Source organism: Penicillium odoratum (assembly GCF_028828045.1).
Source record: "Penicillium odoratum strain IBT 22623 chromosome Unknown utg000003l_segment0_segment0, whole genome shotgun sequence".
Taxonomy (NCBI): Eukaryota; Fungi; Ascomycota; class Eurotiomycetes; order Eurotiales; family Aspergillaceae; genus Penicillium; species Penicillium odoratum.
This window is the reverse complement of record NW_026643145.1, coordinates 968,210-990,405: the sequence shown is the minus strand read 5'-3', so window position 1 is coordinate 990,405 and position 22,196 is coordinate 968,210. Positions and strand designations below refer to the sequence as shown.

Here is a 22,196-nt window from a genome sequence, read left to right as displayed (position 1 = left end):
GACTCATTTAGCATAACACCTCCTCTGAGAGCCTGTACAAAAGCTCCCCGTCTTGAAGGCCCTGGCCCGAAATCGAGCCTGCCTCAACAAAAAAGAAACATGATCCCTGGCCTCCTTCCGAAGATTCGCTACGACTTGAGATCTGAAATGCGACCTTTTGGGCCAAGTGAGGGCTGACTTGCAAGAGCTGCCCGTGGGGAAAGCGGGCGTTCTTTTGTGACACAATGGGGCCAAATTATGTGGGCCCGGCCGATCTGGACCGCACCTAGATTCAGTTTTCCACACTATCGATTAATCCTTCAGGCTCTCTTCGCCTTGTTCCTGGTATGTGGCAGGAATCATGCAGCTGAAGAAGAGCGTGGAAGCCAGGCAGGGAAAAATTTAGACGTTTGTCGACAAAAGGCCCGGGACTTTCAGGTAGCCAATCTCACTACTAAGTACTACTAGTACAAATTAGGAATGCAGAAAGCCTCCGGAAACCTCATTTCCGTCATATATACAACTCAACGAACTTCAGGTTTCCGAGTCGGTTCGAGCGCATTGATTTATTCTGCAAATTTAGATAAGAGATCTAACATACTAAGAGGTGCACTAAATCAAAAGAAAGAAAGAAAGAAAGAAAGAAAGAAAGAAAGAAAGAAAGAAAATACAAGAATCAAGCTAATCAAAACACGGGATGGAAAATGGAGTCTGGTACTGTCCAGTTGGCGATAGATGGCGATTCGAAATGCATCAGCTGGACACTCCGAGTCTTTACCGGTGCCTCACTATTCTAATAATTACCCCTAGTGCCCAGCGATCTGATACGAAATCTCAGGCTGATCCCTACTAGTACTAGTACCAGTGGGCATTGAGAGGTACACAATAGACAGGTCTTTTATAAAATCGATTGCATCTTTCCTCTCTCTGATCAAGCCGCTCTTAGAGATCGCCAAAGCAAACTTGACTTGGCGATAGTTCTGTTGATGAAGCCAGTCCCAAAGCCAGTTGAGGGTCTTTACATCGTTCGCTTCTGGTTCTTGCAGCGGTATTCCATTGGAAAGACAAGCTGCTTGCTTGGGCATCGCAAGCCACTCAAAACGCTTTTTGACTCTTTCTCGTGGAATTGTTTCCTTCAAATCGGCGAAAATTTGCGTGAAACATTCCGAATCAAACAACTCCCCAAGCCATGCCATGGCGCTGAAAATTACTTGAAGCTTATATAGGTAAGCTTCCGATTTGTTTTTGGCCTCATGGATACTATCATCAGCGGAACCGATGCCCCGATCTTTTATTTCGGTTTTGCTTTCCTCGAGCAGCAGACGATCGATGATGAAGATGCCAAGGGGCAAGCATTCCACGCCATATTCTTTTTCGACATTCGAATAAGTACTCTCAAGTACAGACACGAGATGATCCTGAACCATAGAGATCAAATCCTTAGGAGAATAACGATTATGAGCCTTCAAGAACATCTCCAGAATCTCATCTGAGCGGGATATCTTTTTGTAATGCCAATGACAGGGGTCATTTCCCCCAGGCAAACATTGTCTGAGCACATAATTGATATCTTCCAGGCTTCCCCTTGTCTGCGAAGAATGCATATCGCTAATAGCATCGGTCCGGGTTTGCCAGTATTTCCAGATATCGAGGTAACGAGACTCGCCAAGATATGGATCGAATTTCAGATTCCACGGCGATTCACTAATGACTTCGACTTTCACAAGATCTCGCTGTGGACCATGTTGCCCGTCTGGGCCCGAAGCGTGATTGAAATTGATCAAATATGCGTCGGCTACTGGGTAGGTGGTATGCAAGCCAACGTCTTTAAGTTCATCGTATGTACGACTCTGAGTGAATATTTCAACTTGGAAATGGTGCCGAATGAGACTTGCGATTCTGCCCCGATCTGAAGGTCTGAAGATATACAGGTAGAGGCTTGTAGGGGTCGTGGCAACATCACTGGTAACATGCACAGGGGTATCTTGCGGCGAGATATTGTTTCTCACAAGCTCATTGTCAGGTGCGATGGTACCATTGGCTGCCCATGGAGTACACGTAATCGGTATTTCTTTGCCAAGTTTGTCACGAAGAGCGTGTTCAAGCTGACCAACGGGGGAGGATCGCTTGCACGCAGATCTCCATGGTAAATCCTAGTACTAGTGATGTGTGACATGATGGGAAAATGTTCGTCGAGTGGTCGATTAGAGAGGAAATGACTTGAGATATTTGATGAATAGAAAAAGATATGATCGTATAGTCGATAAACTGATTGATTTTGTGAACTGAGAGTGAACCAAAAAAACCAAGATAGTTGATAGACTGCCAGGCCTGAACCTGCTGTCATTTCATGGAGTTAAATCAAGTATTTATAGACATCCTTTGGTTGCCCACAGAAAATGCGCCCAAGTACGTGGAATCAAGAAAAGCGCAATTTGCGCAGGATAATTCACAAGAAAAAGTCGGTATAGAAGAGAAATCCTCAAACACTGTATTTCCTGGCCGTTGGCGCCCAGAATGGCCAGGGTTCTTGTTTCGTACATGGAGATGGGGGGAGACTATTTGCTGTGATATCCCGTTACACAAACTACACGAGTCAGTTCATGCACGTCAGCCTCAATGCGAGGAATTCTTTCCATCGGGGCAGGATTTAAACGACTAAGTTAATCGTGATTTTAGAATGCTGTGTGATTGGGGCGAGATCTCATTTGTCCACGAAGGAAGCCCCTGCAAGAAAAATCTGCAAGCAGGCGCCACAAGTACACAAAGTGTTGACAATTAACCCGGGTGAGAGTCTACTATCACAGAGTATATTGGGATTGTATGCACTTAGTTGGGCTGAAGGCACGAGAAGTTGCAGTCTAGTTAAATTTCGACACCGATCTTCTTTCTGGATTGCGGTAGGCTGATCTTGTGCTGTGAGAATAGTTGGGAGCCGAGTCTGCTTCAACTAGGACTCGCCTTAACATGGCTGCTCCACTAATAGTATGTCTTGAAAATAGAATATTGATAGATAAAATTAACCTTCCAACTGGTCGCGTTGTTATATTGGAGCCAACGTATACTGAATCCGACTTAGATGCAAAAGAGAATATTAGGGAATGGTACATCTAATGGTAGATCTAAAGCGGGGAAAGATCGAACTGCCATGGGTCATTTATAGGATTGATATGCAAAGGGCCTTGTGACCAATGGGCAGAAGAATCAGAAAGTCTTCCATCATTAATCTGAGAGGAATGTAAAGATAAGAAAAAGGAATTAAGCCATGGGGAAAGCGAATTCAGCCCATGTCACTCGGGGTGCCCTCAGTGCCCAATCACTTGATGCTCTCCTGACCCTGCTCCGCGACTTGAAACGTCTCATTGGACACTATACCTGCACAGCATGAGGTACTCCTGGTGTTCTTGACATCATTTGAGGTATCCGCCAAGCGGATATTCCCGTCGGCCCGTGATGCACTTGTCGATCTGAAGCCCTGTTCGACGTCATTTTAGCCCCCATTATGTGACTGTATTGTCCACGAGACTGATATTTTCAGAGATGACTTCTAATAAAAGCAATCTGTGGGCTCGATCCCAAGTAACTCCCCGGAGATGCAAGCGCACTGACTTGATTTTGGGCTGATGCCAACGACAATCAGGTTACAAGCGCCATCCGACAAACATTATCCATCCCAAGTATTTCTGCAGCGAGCCCATTCATAGGAGCCACGTAGATCATCTGACACGCTTTGATATGTAAGTGTCATGGGTGTGATGTCTTTCCAGAATGCTAACGATCTCAGCCTTCTGGAATTTCTTTCGAGTTGTCGGTGAGCCAAGTTGTTGGTGGCGGTGAAGGTATATAATTTGATGTTGGTATTGAACATAAGACCAAATGTAACGTGGAATCTGATGCCTGAGAGAGCCGCAAGAATCGCCATGAGCCACCCAAGGCAAAAATGCCTAGCCTGGGCCAGCCTAGCTATGGCTGAAAAAGTCTTGTTATAATCTGTTGAATCAAATCACAAGACAAGAAATATTTCTCCTCGTTCCTTTGATCCTGTAAAGAGCCCAAGGGATGCTTCGATAAGAAAACAGGATTTAACGTAGAATGTGTTCTTAGGAGTGAATAAGTGATTTACAGGTCACGAGGTGTGATGAAAAGTACAAATAGGGAGATACTCTCTCTAATTTACAAAAATCCATGGATTGAGCCTTGAATTTTACAGGAGATCAGGGCTTTGCTCTAATAACTAGTCAATTAGTAGAAAATATTGATTCCTGATAGACCAGGTGTGAGGATTACTAATATGATGAATCAGCAGATATCTGGTCGAGTGACTCGAGTCAATTGCTGCACATAGAACTGAAGTTTGATTATGGTTATAGAAGCAAGGATGGTTGTACCTGTGTAACACATTCCCATATACGCCGAAGCGAAAACGTTTACACTACTCCAGCATCTCTTCCAATCCACCACGCAAGAGAATCCAAGTAAACCATGATAATGAACAACACACAACATCCCACCCAACGCTACTGACAGCTGGGTGTTCAAACATCGTATTAAGCAACTTCCGGCCGAGGTCCCAAACCGAGTCTTCCAATAGACCAGGTTCATCTATAATGACTATATAGGTAGAATATGCTTGAAGAGCCACCCCAGCCATAATCAGCCATTTATAGACAGTGGTGTACTCTCGCAAAGATTGAGATATATACGTCCCCCAGCCTCGTGGGAGAACTTGAGGACACAAAATTCCCGGAATGAACAGAAGAAGATGAGGCACAGCAAGTACAGGTATGAAGTACTGCGTGTTCGCGACAAAGGGTACAGCCGCAGCGCCGGCGAAAGATATCACAATCGGCGCAAGCTCGAGAATTGCAGGGGGAGTCCACGAAAGTTTCGAAGCCGGTGTAACATTCTGGTGTGAGACGAGAATCGTAGCGAAGAAGAGGTTCTGTGCGAAGGAGATCGCGACGATTTGCCCGAGCAGCATGTAAACCCAGACGTGGGAGATATGGTATCGCCGACCTAATGATGGTTAGCGACAGCTTGGAGAGGTCATGCATGAACACATACCCATCACACCCAGGAAAAGACTCCATCCGATCGTCCATAAGAAGATTTGTCCGCTCCACCAAGATTTCGCCGGCGTTTCGGAGACGCTCTCCCATGCTTCACGGAAGAGTTTGCAATCTCGTAGCCAAAGCTCCCATTTCACCAGGTATGGTTCCACCTCAATCACTGACTTTTGTATGGGGCCTTGCTGTGTTTCCCAGCTGCGGTAGGAATGGCGGAAGAACGCGAACATGTAGTACCATGTTGTCGCGAGGCTGAAGGCCGCGAGGAGAACGAACAGCGCAAATTTGGGATCGGTACCGTGCCATTTTAATTGGTGTTTCTGGAACTTGTAGCGGCGGTAGATTTTAAGGCATATTGTCGATGCGAGGGTGGCGCATAGCGTGAGGTAGAAGGCTAGGATGGGGAGGGAGCGGTAGCCAGTGAAGGCCTGCAGCGATTCCATGGGAGTGTAGACGATTATATAATCAATTATATATGCCCAAGGGTCAGTTCATCTTGAGGAGATTAAAGACCGGGAGAGCCAAGTCAAGCCAGCTAATGAATGAGGGCGTTAATAACCTCGGTAAGAGGGGCCAAGCTTGAGTGGGTATGTCTCTTATCGCGTTATTTGGGCGGTGAGCGGCAACCCAATCTTCTTACTTTTCATGTTGAATTTTAACCCGAAATATCCTATTCTGATGCCCACTGAGAGATTCACGCGGAATGCTGAAGTGACCTAAGTCCTTGGCGTTTAGACGCCCTTTCCAGATACACCTTCGCTCTCAGTCCCGCGAGGAAGCAGTCCAACCAAGTCCAATAACAAAGCGACAGAATTGACAAATCCATAGAAAAGCATCGGTATCAAACCAAAGAAAAGGTTTCCAGTGTAACCTCTCCGGAGAATAGTCTCGGCCAGCTCGGTCCGAGCGATGCCAGGTGCTACGGATGACTCGAATGGCCCCACCAGTCGGTAAAATGTCACGAACGATGCACCAAAGCAGTAGATAAGGAGGATCTGTAGGCCGTGGCGAGAATATAGTTCAAGAAGACCAGGTGCACCACCAAAGTCTTTGGCCAAAGTGCTCATGTACGCGCTGTGGTCAACGCCATATTGTATACGAGAGCCCTTGGCGGCGAGAAGATGGTAATGGTCGGGATCCATAGGCATCCGCATGCGCCCAGTGATCAGGGCTGTCCACCACATCGCTTGTTGTTCGGCTATGGGTGGGATGGCTCCCACGCCGGGACGGACAAAGCCGATGAATGCGATGTCTGGATGTGATAGGTGGACGATGTTTCGGATTTGAGCGTCTGATGCCGTGGGATATGAAGAATCGAGGTAGGGGAATGTTTGTTTGTATCTGCGATAGCCAGCATTAGCATGGAATCTGCACGTAGAAAATGAAGAAGCTATACCCTGAGCAATAAATGACACAATTCGGTCGAATATCTCTGTCCTTCAGCCGCTGCCAATCTTTTCTGTCGTGCTTCACCTGGAAATTTACCCTTCCCGTTTCATCAATAGATGTTGGCCAGGTACAAGTATCAACAAATCTATCAGAGTTAGCATCCTCCGGGGGATCAATGTAGCGATTACCGATGAACGCCAAAAACGGATTGTGCGTCTTATATGGACGATTCAGGTACGGCATCGCCTTGTTGCTTTTGTTAAGAAAAACAAACGCTCTCCCAAGTCGCTCTTTGGGAAGAGCGCCAACATGCTGATTCATACCGGCCTGTGTTCCGGTTAGGAACCAGAGGACTCGCTTGATCACAAAGTCCGAGATAAACCACCTAATTCGGCTTTGAGCGACCGCCCGATGGACGTATGCCGTCTCAAAGAGATTGGTGATGAGGCCGTCAATTGGAAGACCTCCACTGAAGGTCTTCCCAAAAACCTGAAATCGGCTGAGCTGCTTGGGAAAGGAGAGGAATCCGGTGCGGAAACACATCATCACTGATTCTGCGTCGGCTTTTATGGACTCATAGGCAATATCTTCAACGCCAGCTGTTAGATAGATCTTTGTAGCTTACGGGAATTCACTCACCCATAGCCGTCTCGCCGCACCCCAAGATGAGAACCTTCTTGCCAGCCACCTGATCACGGCCCTTGTAAAGCGACGAGTGAAACACATCTCCCTGGACATTCTCGATGCCTGGGATATCTGGAATATTTGGCTCAACATGGAGGCCAGTACAGACGGCAATGTGCGAGCAGTCAAAGACGGTCTCTTTCGCTTGGTCCGGGTTGTTCCGGTCTAGGTAGCTCACTCGATGCACCCATTCGGAGCCATTCCGGAGCGGAGATATGCGAACCACGGGACTGTTGAACTTGATGTATGGACCCAGATTGAATCGCTCGACATAGGAACGGAGGTAGTCGACGTACTCGGGCAGTGAAATATGGTCGGGAGTCTCCAGCGGCAAGCGATGATCCGAGAACGTTGTTAATTGCTTGCTGCTCACCAATTCGGCATTGTCGTAGGATCGATAGTTAAATGTACCACCAATATCAGATTGACTGTGAGATAGAAATTAGGAAAGGCGTTTTATTTCAGAGATGCCTCGTAACATACGCTTCGAAGAGACACGCCTCGATCGACTGGTCGGGCGTGGACGCCTCCAGCAAGGTCTTGAGGGTCACCAGGCCACCAGGCCTGCAAGTTGTCAGCAATGAATCCAGTGAATATATCAGCAGGTCCGGTCATACCCAGCTCCAATAATGGCTACTCGTATTGTCATTGGGCTGTTCCTGAATGTTGGAAAGGGATAGCAAGATTGCAGCCTGCGATTGCGGGGCAGTTCCTGTCTCCACTCTTAAAGCTTAGCAAGCTTGGTCGGTGACGCCATCGCCTTGTTCTTATCTACAAGCACCTCCAGCTTCGTCAGATGTGCTTTGAAATTAGACTGTAATTCTTAATGCACTTTCTATTATTTCCTTCAAGGTATTTTATCTTCCAAGGTCTACAATTATGTAATAGATAATTTTGTTTATCTGATGCCACAAATCGCGTGTTGGCATCTGCACTTGACTTGTCGCTGGCACTGCCCGCTCCCAGAATTCTTCATTATGACACTCACGACCAAATGAGGATATTTGGATGCTCAACTGCCTATCTTTATCTCCTAAAGTCCTGTCACGGCCCAAGTCCCAACATTGAACACGATCTTGCCACTACCACGTGGAGTTGTCCTGCAATCGATACCTACAGTTGAAGCGATCGGGTCAGCTTCAGCTATCTTAGTAACCGTAGCAGTCGGGGGTCAATGTTCCATCAAGCTGGTTACATTCGCTGGCCAAGTCGGGACTTCGACCGAGCGGATCAGCAGCATCGCTGAAGATGTCTCACTCAACGCGAGCATCCTACAACAAATCGCAGAGTTGTCAAAGAAGTTTCTGGATGATGAGATCAAACAATCTAACGATCTTTGCGAAGCTTCCCACGAGACCGCCTTACCATGTCTCGTGGATCCAAAAACGGAATCTTCAGTGCAGCTGGTCTAAAATCCGTCTTGAAGTCAGCTCGGAGAGGCCAGGAAATTTGCTCGTCACTAAATACAATTTTGCAAAAGGTCAGTTAGCAGCTGAATGCTAAACCGGGGATTATGGAATAGGAAGATTAGCCTCGAAATGAGGTGCTGAAATGGCGTTTCATTTCGCTGGAAATTGAGGCCATTCTGAGCGATCTCAGATATACTAGACACCCTAATGTTTGTGCTTCAGGTCGTGTCGTTAGCCTATTCAAGAGCGGAAACGTGAACGTAAGATTGCTGTGCCTTTGGCATCTTGATGATTGAGCGTTTCTTTGAGTCTGTCGCACAGAATGCCCATGCTTGGTAACTTGGTGAAGATGTCATCAAGAAAACCATTGAATGCTTGATGATCCTTCAAGAGACGCAATAGCACCCACAAAATTCGGTCATAATCATACGCTACGCCCGTAGCTGCTTTGCGAAGAAAATCCTGGATGATCTTTCACATAGTGATGTACCCCACACCAGGGCGTCCGCGGATCCGGATACGACGGTTCCAAGGTCACCCGCAAACCTTCTTCTGTGACCTAGTTACATTTAGTTAGAAATATTCAAGATAGCTTCGTGTGTAGAAACATCATGTGAGAATTACTTCTCCTTCTGCTTCTTCCTTCAGTTCCAGCTGCTCTGCCAATATCGTTAAAAAGTTTTTCATGGGATTCCACAGACCAAATGTTCCGAGATGCAATTCATACGAAGTAGTTCCAAACAAACTGTTTTCATGGTTGGCCCGAGTTTGTTTGACGTCTTGCCGAATCGCTTCCATCACTTCGGCCGGGTACATCTAGACACCATCGGGACTACGAGGCTGATCTCGTGTTGTTACATCATTAATTACTGCTCTGTCTCATAGGTAATTGAAAGGAGAATTTCACCAAGCGAACATTGCCTGTAGTCGTCTATTTTTTCGAGTATTTAAACGCAATTAGCATTAATCCACACAATGAGGTCTCCTTTTGTTGACGGTGCCAAGTGGGTCTCTACCATTTTGTTCGCACTGGCTACAGGCATCCTGGCGCAGAACTCGTCAACGCAAACTTCTCCCTCACAAACTCCGACGCTGGTTCGCCTGTGCACATCTAGCGACATCGCCGACATGAACGTGCTTAACTGCGCATGTCCGTCAGATTTTCCTCCCGCACCAATGGCCTGCAAGGCAAACGGTCAAAGCTGCACTCAAACTTGCAACGGAGGATCCGTAACATCTTACGCCGAACTGGACGTATGCGGTGTTGGCTGCGTTGATGCCAACAACGAATGCAATGGTTGCTTTATCTGGTTCTCTAGTCTCTGCTATTGCCTTCAAGATATTCAGGGACAAAAGCAAACCACCTGTATACCTTCTTCCAAACTGACTCCCGGTCAATAAACCCCGCCAGTGTGGATGATCAACTCTGGACACGACCTTATGACCACCACCTATCTGGTACCGGGAATTTTGCAATTGCACCAAATTCCCGACTATTGGGTCGGATTCAATTTCGCACAAGACACTGTCCGAAAGATTCCAAAAAATGTTGGAACTCTGGCTCTCAACTCAGTAGCCAGTCGCACGGCAGAACAGATCCACATCCATCTTTGCAGCAATGGGAACCAAAAGGTTCGCAACGTGCTTGATAGTCTGATTCCCGCCAATCACGTAACATTGGCGTCGGTCGATTTGTCACAAGCTATGCCAGGCTCTGCTATGCAGTGTCGGATCGCATCACAGAAGGATACTAATATCAATCAAGGAGGGGATATTCTGAAGTACCTTCAGAGCCTTGATCAAGCCCAAGGATCCAACAATTGTGCCCAATATCATGTCGGGTCTGGGTATATGGTTGATAAGATCGGGTTTGCTCGGTCTTGTGTTACAACCGCTGGATCGGCGGAAGAGATTTTCTGTTAATTAATGGGCATGGTCATTGGTACTTGAGATCTTGGTTCTTTGTGTCTGGCAAAATAGTTGGTTGGAAAAATGGCTTTTGTCGGTATCAGTCGCTGACCAGGCGAGACCACTTTTCACTCTGGTCCCAAACCGCTTCAGTCCACAATACTGTATAGACCAGGTGAAAATCTTTTATCATCAACATCTCTAAATAATTTCAATAAAACCACATTCCACTACTACAATAGTACCAAGCCGCGGTCCACAAAGAACAGGCATTAGAAGAGATGTGCTAAAACACATGCGGAATAGATCCATCCTATGGGAGGAAATACAGAGCCTTTCGGGACTCACCTAGCAGGCCATCTCATCTGTTTCCTGGCTGCTCTTCATGTGAGCAGAATCTTAGCATATTAAGCAGCTGTTGCCGCCGCATACTCCTGAAACCGCTTCTGGAGGTGCGCGTCAAAACTAAGCAGTGGCCTATGATATGAAAAATATACGATAAAAAAATGTAAGCAATTGATTGTGACTAATTTCTAAGAACATAGCAAACATAAGACATGGAACCATTATGATATGTTGTAAAAAGGGATTAGAACGCTTCAGCGACATGGCTTGTGTAACAGTGGAGGTCGAATATTTCCCCGCTTGTTTGTAGGGTCTCCACTCCGTGGATAAGAGAAGGTCTCATAATGATGCCGACGGTATCAAATTCAAAGTAATGTTGAAAGTGTGCCCAAACCTCGAGGCTCATTCGAGCCAAGATCAGAGCCGATGAATCTGTTTCATACGCATCGACCAGGGTTGTGCTGAGATGCCTAGACAATTTTCGAATGATCTCACTAAATTCTTTTGTCACGTCCTTATGCCAGCCATCAAGCGTCAGGGTGATAAGGATGTTTTTGTCACGCAGGTTACTTGTAGGGGCGATGGGAATACGACTGGTGGGTGACATCACCCTACCCCTTCCTACCCCTTTTGAAGGGTAGGGCAATTGGGTATGACCCACCCAAGATAGCCAGTTTTGACGTTGGTGTAGTCGTACTAGGCTTTGCGCGTTCGAGTTCTCCCAATAGTTCAGCAATTGTGACGATAGGCATACCACTCGCGCGAAGTGTGCGGACTGCTAACCCTATCCGAATAGTGAAGGACGCGCCCCAACTTCGGGATCTGGCTTGCTCTGAAGGACCTGCTGCGGCCCCAATTTGCATCGACCTTGCTGATCCCGCTCTCGCTAATCCCGCATAACAACAATTCAAAACAGCGAGCGAGTCAACATGTTGAAGCAAAGGATGATTGTCAAAAAGTTCATGTCGGACCGCGTTCCAGGGTAAATCTTTAGCACCGCCGGAGTAGAATAAAAGCTCCTTGGAGGTATTCTGGAGTGCATGTCCGACGTAGTAGAAGATAAACAATGATTTGGTCTTCGCGGCGGTCGGAGTTTGGTTTTTCTCGAGCAGTTTGCACATTGATCTCTTCCGCTAGCGCGTTTGCGATTTCAAGATTCTGAGTGAGGGAAGCAAAGCTGCGACTGGCGTTGTTCACATCCCGTCCATCGCCAGTATTGATATGCATTGTGTCACCGGGACCTGTCAAAGGTTCATCATCTCCGCTCTGTCGGGAGGCGCTGGATTATGCCGAGGACTGGTGACGGTGATGACCGGACGGCGAGGGCATCACGCTGCTGATAAGGCTAGCACTGGCAGAATGAAGGAAAATGCATCGTGACCCATAACCACTCCAATGGCAATTAGCGCAAGGAGTCAGCCCCAATGATGGTTCTGATATGGTCACACATAAATTGAAAGGTCCGTTTTCTTGCAAGCAGTGCTTGCGCTTGGCTAGCTGTACCGTGCCTACAATCTGCATGACTGCAGCCTCGACGAGGTAAAGCTTATTAGACAGCATGTCATGTAATCGGCCAGTGGTCATTGGTTTTTCCGGTCGGAGTACAAGCTCCCGCCGACACGTATAGTCGATTTAGCTCTGGTAGGATCTTTCCTTTGATACGTCCTCCAGCTCTAGCTACCCTGTAAGGTAGTTTGAGGATATGCTTTGCCAGCTCGTTTGGCTGCATCTCATCAACACCACTTTAAGTGGAGGGGAGCGTAACTGGGGTGCCAATCACTTGGCTGGCATGGGTTGGGACTCCCTTTTTTGACTTGTTAGTAAAAACTTAATAGGAGATAAATGCTGGGAGCTCACAGAAAGTCGCTATGACCAAGGTCCTCCGTGCGTCGTAATAGCCTAATACCTGCGGTACTAACACGTGCAAGTGGGGTACTAGCTGGGGTACTAGCTGGGGTATCGGTTGGGGTATCGGTTGGGATATCAGCTGGGGTTTCAGCTTGGGCGCTCGTTCTTCCAGTATGGGACCTTGGAGATCAGAGTACAAGATGGAAAATGAGCAGAGATCAGAGTCAGAGACGGTAAGGTGAGGAGAGGAGCGAGAAGGGAAGAGGGTAAGGTTGGGGCGGACCTGCCTTGATACCTAGGACTGACAATGAGTCGAACAGACGCCGAGATGGCGGCAGATGCACAAACGAAAAGGAAAGGGTGAAAATAGTGGCCTGAAGGAGAGTCAGGAACGCATTTCGCGGCTTCTACCACGAAAGCGAACTGGACGACCACGACATGAGCTACAGTGGAAGCGTTCCATAGCACATGTCGGGACCAGAAAGAAGAAAAAAACGGATAGAAGACTGGTACTACTTATGTCGGGTTTGCCTAATGTTCTATTTCCACGATGGGCGATGAACCCATGAGCTTTTCAAAAAGTTCCGTGGTCGATTTGTCATTTGATGGAATCCTCATCAGAGGCAGTGCGCCTCACTAGTAGCGCTAGTGGAGGTGAATATCGGAGCGGAGGCTCGCGAAGCAAATATAGATCCCAGTCAATACTATCGCGGCCCGTGGATCCACGAAAGTGGGCTACGGTAAACCACGGTACTCTACGGTACTCTAAGGAACACTAAGGTAAACTACAGCTTCTTGTAGAGTATGTCCCGAAGCCCCCCGTCAAAGTGGATATCCTGTGGTCTCCGTTTCATTTCTACCCTGTCAAGTCATTGTGCCAGATAATGTCTCCCTTGAACCTCCTTCATTACTACTTACTTGGGGCTTACACGTTCAACTCCTCTGGCCTGCGTTGATAGCTGGCCCGACGACTACAATGAGAATCATTGCCAGCCCGGGCATCTTTGAAGTGGACTTGGTGTTCCCACGCAATGCTACTTATACCCCTCAGGCGCTGACGCCCATCGTGTGGGCGCTGCAGAATCCAAGTATGGCTCCCCCGTTGACGGCCTCAATTACCTGGAGCCTATGAGAAGGCAGCAACCAAGGCTCCCCCGGCTCCGTCAGCGACGGACTTATCGAGCTGAATGAGCAGATGACGTCCAATGAACTTTTTCTGGTCTCGGATTTCGTCAACACCATTGCCTACCCAAATGGACATTGGACCCTGTTGTGGACCTTGGAGTTCTACAATTGCTCTCAGCTTAGCGGCAACCCTACTGTCTACACGCGAAGCGATCCTACCGTCTTTACCATAAGCAACTCGGGTCAGGAACCCGACCTCCTGGCCGCCACTTCTGCCGATGAATGTGGCACAATGGAAGCATATGCGTTCAACGTCACATCCTTCGGTGAAGCTTGTGGCTACCTCGGCCCGACTCCAACCACCAATCCGTGCGCCGTGACTATCAACTCGACAGCCACTTCCAGTCTATACGCCGCAGCCACCGCCTCCGCCTGTTCACCCTGGTCACGGAATGCGAACGTGACCTGTCCTAGCGTGACGTCTGCCAACAAAACTGCAGGTCAATCGCGCATGGCCACGGTACCAGTCTTGTTGATGCTACTGGCCACAGTGACCAACTTGATTCATCTTGGGTGAGAAGCAGAAGGGGGATTCCTGGCAACCCAGATCAAGGGGAAGGCTTCGGGTCTTGTTTCCATCGGTAGTAGTCACTAGTAAATTTGAATTAAATCAATCTTGTTTCGCGGACTTCGCAATGGTTTTAATCTTATTTTTGTTTTTGTTTTTTTGCTCGCCTAATTACAATAGCCCCATCTTCGTTCGCCTGCTAACCAAAGCCCGGGTTGGCCTAAGCTCGCCTATTTAATTAATCTCGAGGGAGTATGTAGAGCATGCAATGGGCAGCTATTCTGGATTGCCTAAAAGACCTCAGGTGTATCATGGGACCCGTCTCTTATTGTTTTGATTTTCTAGTTTGATTCTTTTTTTTTTCACAGTATACCACCCGCAGGTACCCGGTCTTCTACAAGAAAAAGTCCCGAAGGGTTGGACTGCCCACAACTCCATCCTCGTGCACAGCAGGAGAAAATCGTTTTTCATCTTTGACGGCACTCTTATCGTCCTCCATCTGGATCACAGTATGGAGATCCTCCCTGTTTTTCCGCGGGAGGGTTCACGCCTCCCGGGTGAGGCGTTTATTAACTAAGTCGATTTCGCATGAGTCAGCCTTGGTGCCCAGGGTCCGTGCGACCCACTTTTCAGGGACTCAGGGACTCAGGGGCACGTTTTGCAATGTACGACCAATGATCACGCTGCCCTGCTGTAAACGAAATCGCGTCGACCGTGGCTTCGTGGTCAAGCAGGTTTGACGAACAGTAATGACCAATCACACGGAATTCTCCGTTCTATCCACTTAGCAGCGCTCTGTGCACATCGGCTACAAGGGTTCAGGGAACGTCCATGACCCTAGGGCGGGGGAGTTAATAAAAGCCACCAGTGAACATACAGGGATGAGAAAAACTAATAGAAAACCCAATTCATCCACCTGAGCGGAAAAACTTCGAATGGGCCTCTCCACTCGGACAAGGCTACGCCAAAAGCTTCGCGAAAGCTTCACAAAGCTTACCTCAATAGGAAGGAGCTCATCTCCCAGTCTTGAGTCTTGCTTTTATCTCGCTGAAGAGAACGCCACTCGGTCGAAGAGTTAATATCGGGAAATACATTGATAGTTGTCGGCAGCTGATCTGCTGTCTAGGGGCAAAAAGGGCTACATAGTAGCGTGGAAACAGAAGAAAGGGACAAGATCTGTATTCCGAGAGGTATGGAGGAGTCTCAAATGTTGAGACGATCCGAACTTAAATTGTAGCTACAGACCTTGGGCTTTGTGCAACCATCGAGAATAGTGATAGTCTGAAGATGACAGATGTCTTAACCGATGATAGACAACTTACGTAGGAGGAGCGCAGCGACTTTCCTTTCAACGGGGACTCGTGGCGCAGTCCAAGGGTGTTTTTCGAGCTACGATCTAGGCCTTGTTAGGTGCAGTGGCGTATAAAATGTCTGCTTAGCGCGGGATATCACTGGGCTGATGCCCAATCAGAGATTATTTGAGGCTTTCATCGGGCGTGTTCCGCTTCGATTCAGCGACGATAATGTATGTAATACGTAACAGCTGAGCCATGATTTATAGTGGATGCTTGCAGGATGTGAGTGGACTATATTCAATCAATGGTCATCCTGGGCTCCCATGGACATATCTTGTATTGATCTGACGACGATACTGTAATCTCCAAATGGCTCCCCCAGACCATATTTGGTTTACCTTTTAAGCCTCAACACGACACCCTACTAAGCCATAATCCACGGTAGCTAATTTTAGCAGTTGTCCGCGTAGGACTACGGCCAATCAGAGATCAATATGGGCTACCCCTCACCATATTTCGTTTCGATTTTCGGCGACGATACTGTAATACCTAACAGCCGAGCCATGATTTACAGTGGACGCCTCCAGTTTGTGAGGGGCTGGATCCAATCACTAATCATCCTGGGCTACCCTGGATATATCTTGTATTGATCTGACGACGATACTGTAATCTCCAAATGGCTTCCCCAGACCATATTTGGTTTACCTTTTAAGCCTCAACACGACACCCTACTAAGCCATAATCCACGGTAGCTAATTTTAGCAGTTGTCCGCGTAGGACTACGGCCAATCAGAGATCAATATGGGCTACCCCTCACCATATTTCGTTTCGATTTTCGGCGACGATACTGTAATACCTAACAGCCGAGCCATGATTTACAGTGGACGCCTCCAGTTTGTGAGGGGCTGGATCCAATCACTAATCATCCTGGGCTACCCTGGATATATCTTGTATTGATCTGACGACGATACTGTAATCTCCAAATGGCTTCCCCAGACCATATTTGGTTTACCTTTTAAGCCTCAACACGACACCCTACTAAGCCACAATCCACGGTAGACGACTTTGGCAGTTGCCCGTGTACCTCTCGCTATATCTCGTTTCCTTTTTGAACCCCAATAGCTGCCCAAGGCGGAGTCATGCCCATTAAGAAATCATCATTTACCTCCCCTCGCCATATATGGTATGGTTTTGAGATGACAGCATATCTGCTGGTATTTAGGTAAAGGATTTAGAGGAACTAAGGAAAATGACCGCCAGGACGGCAAAGGCAGTTGCCCCAACATATACAAAAAAGGTGAAAAAAAGACACACAATAGTCAGCATTCGCATGTGGTCACCCACCATACTACTAAATAACCGGCGTGTGGCTTAATGCGGCCAGCGGCCAGTAGTTCGGTTGGCACCGACAGGGTGGGTATAGGGTGAGAGCCGCTTTAGCGTCGCACGATCAGGGGTGAGATGCGGAGTGCGCAGTTGAGAAGTAGCGTGAGAGCGGGTGAGTAATCACCCTCCGTCGCGTGACGGCCGCCGCACTGACCCTCCAAGCTGGGCGAGAGTACAAAATCATGGGCCACGATCCTCCAATTGAAACAGCCAGCTTCTTGCTTTTAGATTTTCGACCTCGTACTAGCCCAAACAGATGAATTTCTGCTCTACAACGCGGCATGTTTTGCATTAACGCAAGAAAATTCCCTGGATAGTCCAAGACTGGCAGAGAAGCCATTCAAATCTAGGAAAGATTTGTCAAGTCGTGAAACGCCAAGAGTAATAAAGAGTTCATAGGTGCTAGGATCGTTACGAAGTCTTAGGTAAAAATGGGGACAGCCGAAGAGCTTCAGGTGCAGGTAATAGAAGCCAGCAAGCAGGTACTAAGGCCGGAAATCCCGTTACTTTGACCACGAGACTAGCATGGCGAACCTTGTGTATACCTTGAGGATATCAGGCGAATATCACGCTGCTTCGCATTTAATGACAGCATGTGGCCGACCACGCAGCCAAAAGCTTGGCCCTAAATACCCGGATATCCTGGTAATGACCAAGGGCGCTTGACGGGTGCAGAATAGTGGTGGTTAGGACTTGGTAAGATTTGACTAACATTAGACTAACATTGGAATTATTTAAAATGTGTTAATTATTGTTTTCTAGTTTTAGTATTCTTAGGTTTTCTGCCATTTCTACTGTTTCTGCCTGGTTTTTAGGTGTATTGATAAATTGGTCCGTATTCGCTTCCGTAACCAGGGTTTGGACATGCTCTGACCTTCAATGACAGTAGTTGGTTCTAGTCAATGACATCACTCTGTAGCTTTGATGTATTTAATCATGCCACAATCGCATCATATATTATTGCATATAGCTTGCCGTGGCAAATTTTTGCTATCGCTCTTGATATTTCAAAATGCCATTTGGGTCACTTTCAGTATCTAACACGGCCATTCCACAGTATGCTCCTCCATATCCCGTGAATGGCAGCGACTACACAACCAAGACTGTTCTCATCGTTGTCTATCAAACATCGCTTCAATGTGTGCGACATTTTGTACCGGATATGCTAGAGCTAGACGATGAGCCAGAGGTATCAGTAATGCTTTTGGATCACAGCATGACCTCATTCGGCCCATACAATGAGTATGTCCACTCGGTCAAAGTCAAATACAAAGGCGACACATTTGACTACTTTCTCTCTCTAATCCTTGATAACGACTCACCAATATCCTGCGGCCGTGAGCAATTCGGTTTTCCCAAGAAGTTGGGGAATGTGGAGTTGGCGTTGAAAACTGGATCGACGGTTGTGCAGGGCTACGTGGAGAGACCTACAGGCCAAAAAATTGTTGAAGTTGGTTTCCAGCCTGAGCAGAAGGTGATGGGCAAAATGGAGAAATCTATCCCGGGGTTAAATTTGCGAGTTATACCTTCAGTGATTTCGGGACAGAGTCCATCCGTTAAGGAACTGGTGCCGGTGAACATCGATATGGAGGCAAGCGAGGTTTGGCAAGGCTCTGGATCTATCTGCTTCCCGGAGCCATCAAGCTTTGACCCGATGCATGAAATCAAAGTCGTTCGATATGAAAAAGCGACTCTCTTACGGAATGCATCCCTTGCGATCCGTTTGCCGTCAAAAGTTTTTCAGCTATAATCATACTTTACTTCATGTTTAAATGGATGCAGATCATTAAATTTACAAACTACTCTCACGTATGGGCAATGAGAAGCGGAGTATTGAGCGCTGGAAATATCCGTTACTACAACCAAAGGTCGATGGGGCCTCCAAGAGCTTGAGCTCTAGCACCGGATATTTGACCCACCGTAGTATTTGATCATCAAAGCTGCAATCTCAGATCAATGCTGAGTTAAAGCTATACTCACATAGCCCAACCGCCGTCACACACATCATCCTCGTGCAATTAAAAGCACTCCCATATTTATCCGCCAGGACACCCTCGAATTCTACAGCGCTATGATATACTCCTATCTTCGGCGATATCGGTCAGAGCCATAATGATAACAATCTTCTTTTCCTCGAACGATTTGAGCCCATTTCACACAGCAATATCAAGTAGCTGGAGAAGGATGTTCGAGATATGGCAGTAAAGCTCACACACTAAAACGCTCGCGAATTCGGCTTACTTAAATGTAATAGGGTCATCAAAAATAAGAAGGCGCATCATCCAGACCCGAATGCTTTTCCCTTTATCGTCTACGTGCCTACAGGGCTATCGCAACCTCGCAGCCTTCGCCTTTGAGCTATACATCAATGTTGCTAAATCAAGATCTGACAGGTCACGATGCGACTCAATACTATCAAGAGAAGATATAGTGCACTAGAATATCAATCTTCGAATAAGAATCATCTTGTGCAACAAAGAATGCACAGGTCAGGGGCATATTTAATCAATTCGTCTGACATGCTGGAGGTGGACCTGCTTTTCCCGCGCAACGAAACATATGCACCCAGAACTTCCCCGTTAGCTTCCAAGGGCTGATCGAGTGATGTGTGGCTTAGACAATTTATGTGAAGCACGCTAAATAGCAACCAAGTCTTAGCTGCATTCTCAGGTCTAATAATAGACCAAGAAAGCAATAGTACCACTACGCAAATATTTTCTCCCGGGACCTCTTGAAGTTCAAATATTGACTTGAGCTATTGTGACAGGTTGGAGGTAAAAAATAAAAAAAAAATAAAAAAACTCCGGGCCACATTGGTTCAGTCGTGACGACGCACTGCTCGAGACTGATGAACTGGTTTCGGCCCCCAAACAGTCATTTCAATGTTTATCCAGGCATCACCCATTTCCCCTCTTTTCGTTTGACAACTACGCGCCTATGCAGCAGATATCGGCTCCGATGGTTCGGCCCACTGAAAGAGGCTTGGCCTGCTGTGTGACTAGGGGTGATTTTTACTGGACTCTGAGATACGCTGACGTCACAGAACAGAAGCTAGAGACTATTTTCTCACATTTGGGCTCTCTAGTCATGCAAACCCCTGTAGACTGAAGTCTCAGCCCTCATTCTAGCCTCAGGTGTGGTGGCTGCCTGTGGCTGTGCTTGTGAGGCTAACAAGTCGGAGGTTAGTGTCCCCATTTGCACAAGGCACAATCGCGATGCTAGTACCTCACAGAGTGTATATAATGTAGCGAAATGCCGCAAGTAATTTGCAATTTCAGCATCAAGCCAGACTCAAGGCAGATTCAGTCGCCAAAATTATTGAACATCGCCCAGTTGGTCTGTCGTCTTCAAATTCAAATTTACTCTATACCCGTGGACAATCCCCATCCGCAATGCCTCCTCAAATTATCAAGCTTGGCGACATTCTCGGTATTACAATCGCCAAGAATGGCGCGCAGAATTGTCTGGCAAAAACCTCAAAGGAAGACCAATGTAGGCGCCGGTTGGCTAGAAGCAAATGCGATCTCGCCGACGACATTTTACAACACAAGATGAGCTTCTTAGAATCAGAGCATGATCTCATTCTCAAAAACATCAAATCACTTGTGGATCTCCTATTCATTGATAACCATCACCCTCCCACTATTGTTCTGCAAAAGAGTGAGCAGGAGCAAAAATGGCTCGATCTCTGGCGCGAAGAACATCAAGCTCACCAATTGCACCCTGAAGAAAAGATGACTGGTGCGGACGGACCTGAGCAACCCCAATCTGAATCACTGGAAACAATCTCAGACAATGAAGAAAATGAAACCACCCACATTCCTGCCATTATACGATACCCCACTCTGCCACTTGAAACCCCACCAGGGCCAGTACCCACCAATGCTTCACTACATACCACGGCCATATATTCCCCGCTCAACCCCTTCAACCACACTACCGCGATAAATCCCACAGAGGAAGTCAGCCACCAAATCAGTCCGATCGCTGCAACCGAACCTGATGTTCTTGAGCATGATGTGCAATTAGCGACGAAAGAAGCATCGTCTCGTGAGAGCCTAGGAATGAGTGTATTTTTCAGTCCCAATCAATTGGCTGCAATCAACATGATCCTCCAATATGCTCTCCAGCTGTGTGCTTTCTTCCGGGTGCAATATGGGACCTTTCTTTCACGTGATGGCGCGGGCAACACGCGGACAGAATCATTTCTTCAGTGCCAGCTCAACTTTTGTGTGAGGCTTCGGATATTAAGGCTTCAGGTATCTCCATGGGTGACATTTCCGCTATTCATTGCATTTGGTCAGGCCATGTATATGTTAACTGGGTCGTGGTTAAGCATGGTGCTGTCTCTCTTCGTGACTTTGGTAGCACAGCGCTGGTCAGACACACAAGAGAACGAGAGTTCAATAATCGAGCGGGAATAATCATGCATGTGAATACTTACTTTTAATATGACCTGTTATGAACTGTGCTTCCAAGATTCGTTTTCCATCCACTGAAAGGGTAGTCGGTGGTATATAGCCGACTTGAAATCCCAACAAATATCGACCGAGGGAGTAGATTGAGATGACGAGGATGAACATCATATGTCGATCGATAAAATTATGCACAGAACTAACCTCCACTTATAGGTGACCATGCGTTCATCAACAAACATGTTCATGAAAAGTCCGAGTGGAACACCCAATTGCCCGAGGAGCATAACTATTGCACTATTCAGTGTTAGTTTTGTGACTATCGCAGAGGTTACCATTTTAGGGTTAAGATCGTCATCCGAAAAGGGTTTAAAAGCGCCGGTATTGGAGGAAAGGATGTAGATCACTTAAGTGAGGACCCATTATATCGGCAAAATTCTCGATCTTGGATTTTCACGATCGCACGGCCGAGGCTCAACTCTACCCCTGCACGCCCTAAAATGCAGAATAGCATTGCAATGGGACCAATGATTACATTGCTGATGGATTGTGGAGTATTAGACAATAAATTTCGACAATAATACTCGAAATTCTCTATAAGCAATCGAGCCCTCGGCACGTTCATAGTTCATGGGGGGTAATTTCACGTGGGGAGTGACCGAGCGGATCGAATTGTGGATACTTCGAGATTCTCTTGATCTAATCATTTGATGAGATTTTGTTGGGGAAATCAGATCCACAGTAATTGAGATCATCTGGTGTCATGAACCCTTCACATG

General features: G+C 47.1%; 8 protein-coding genes across 8 annotated transcripts; 4 read left to right on the top strand and 4 right to left on the bottom strand.

Moving 5' to 3' along the window:
• Positions 1–785: 785 nt before the first annotated feature.
• On the bottom strand, positions 786–2,124 carry N7520_003605 (RelA/SpoT; the record flags this gene model as incomplete). Its single annotated transcript, XM_057137540.1, has 2 exons — positions 786–2,020; positions 2,094–2,124. 2 exons carry the CDS (start codon positions 2,122–2,124, stop codon positions 786–788), a joined length of 1,266 nt encoding a protein of 421 aa, XP_056998005.1.
• A 2,287-nt stretch (positions 2,125–4,411) lies between these two features.
• On the bottom strand, positions 4,412–5,488 carry N7520_003604 (uncharacterized protein; the record flags this gene model as incomplete). The annotated part of the gene is made up of 2 exons (XM_057137539.1): positions 4,412–4,995; positions 5,044–5,488. The coding sequence occupies 2 exons, from the start codon at positions 5,486–5,488 to the stop codon at positions 4,412–4,414; spliced, it is 1,029 nt and encodes a 342-aa protein (XP_056998004.1).
• A 288-nt stretch (positions 5,489–5,776) lies between these two features.
• On the bottom strand, positions 5,777–7,767 carry N7520_003603 (flavin-containing monooxygenase; the record flags this gene model as incomplete). The annotated part of the gene is made up of 5 exons (XM_057137538.1): positions 5,777–6,386; positions 6,442–7,021; positions 7,074–7,546; positions 7,602–7,682; positions 7,736–7,767. The coding sequence occupies 5 exons, from the start codon at positions 7,765–7,767 to the stop codon at positions 5,777–5,779; spliced, it is 1,776 nt and encodes a 591-aa protein (XP_056998003.1).
• Positions 7,768–9,502: 1,735 nt separating this feature from the next.
• On the top strand, positions 9,503–10,450 carry N7520_003602 (uncharacterized protein; the record flags this gene model as incomplete). The annotated part of the gene is made up of 2 exons (XM_057137537.1): positions 9,503–9,677; positions 9,939–10,450. The coding sequence occupies 2 exons, from the start codon at positions 9,503–9,505 to the stop codon at positions 10,448–10,450; spliced, it is 687 nt and encodes a 228-aa protein (XP_056998002.1).
• Positions 10,451–11,770: 1,320 nt separating this feature from the next.
• On the bottom strand, positions 11,771–12,007 carry N7520_003601 (uncharacterized protein; the record flags this gene model as incomplete). Its single annotated transcript, XM_057137536.1, has 1 exon — positions 11,771–12,007. The coding sequence occupies one exon, from the start codon at positions 12,005–12,007 to the stop codon at positions 11,771–11,773; it is 237 nt and encodes a 78-aa protein (XP_056998001.1).
• Positions 12,008–13,604: 1,597 nt separating this feature from the next.
• Positions 13,605–14,330, top strand: N7520_003600 (uncharacterized protein; the record flags this gene model as incomplete). The annotated part of the gene is made up of 2 exons (XM_057137535.1): positions 13,605–13,716; positions 13,765–14,330. The coding sequence occupies 2 exons, from the start codon at positions 13,605–13,607 to the stop codon at positions 14,328–14,330; spliced, it is 678 nt and encodes a 225-aa protein (XP_056998000.1).
• A 3,684-nt stretch (positions 14,331–18,014) lies between these two features.
• On the top strand, positions 18,015–18,752 carry N7520_003599 (acetoacetate decarboxylase family protein; the record flags this gene model as incomplete). The annotated part of the gene is made up of 1 exon (XM_057137534.1): positions 18,015–18,752. One exon carries the CDS (start codon positions 18,015–18,017, stop codon positions 18,750–18,752), a length of 738 nt encoding a protein of 245 aa, XP_056997999.1.
• A 1,642-nt stretch (positions 18,753–20,394) lies between these two features.
• On the top strand, positions 20,395–21,426 carry N7520_003598 (uncharacterized protein; the record flags this gene model as incomplete). The annotated part of the gene is made up of 1 exon (XM_057137533.1): positions 20,395–21,426. One exon carries the CDS (start codon positions 20,395–20,397, stop codon positions 21,424–21,426), a length of 1,032 nt encoding a protein of 343 aa, XP_056997998.1.
• Positions 21,427–22,196: the final 770 nt, after the last annotated feature.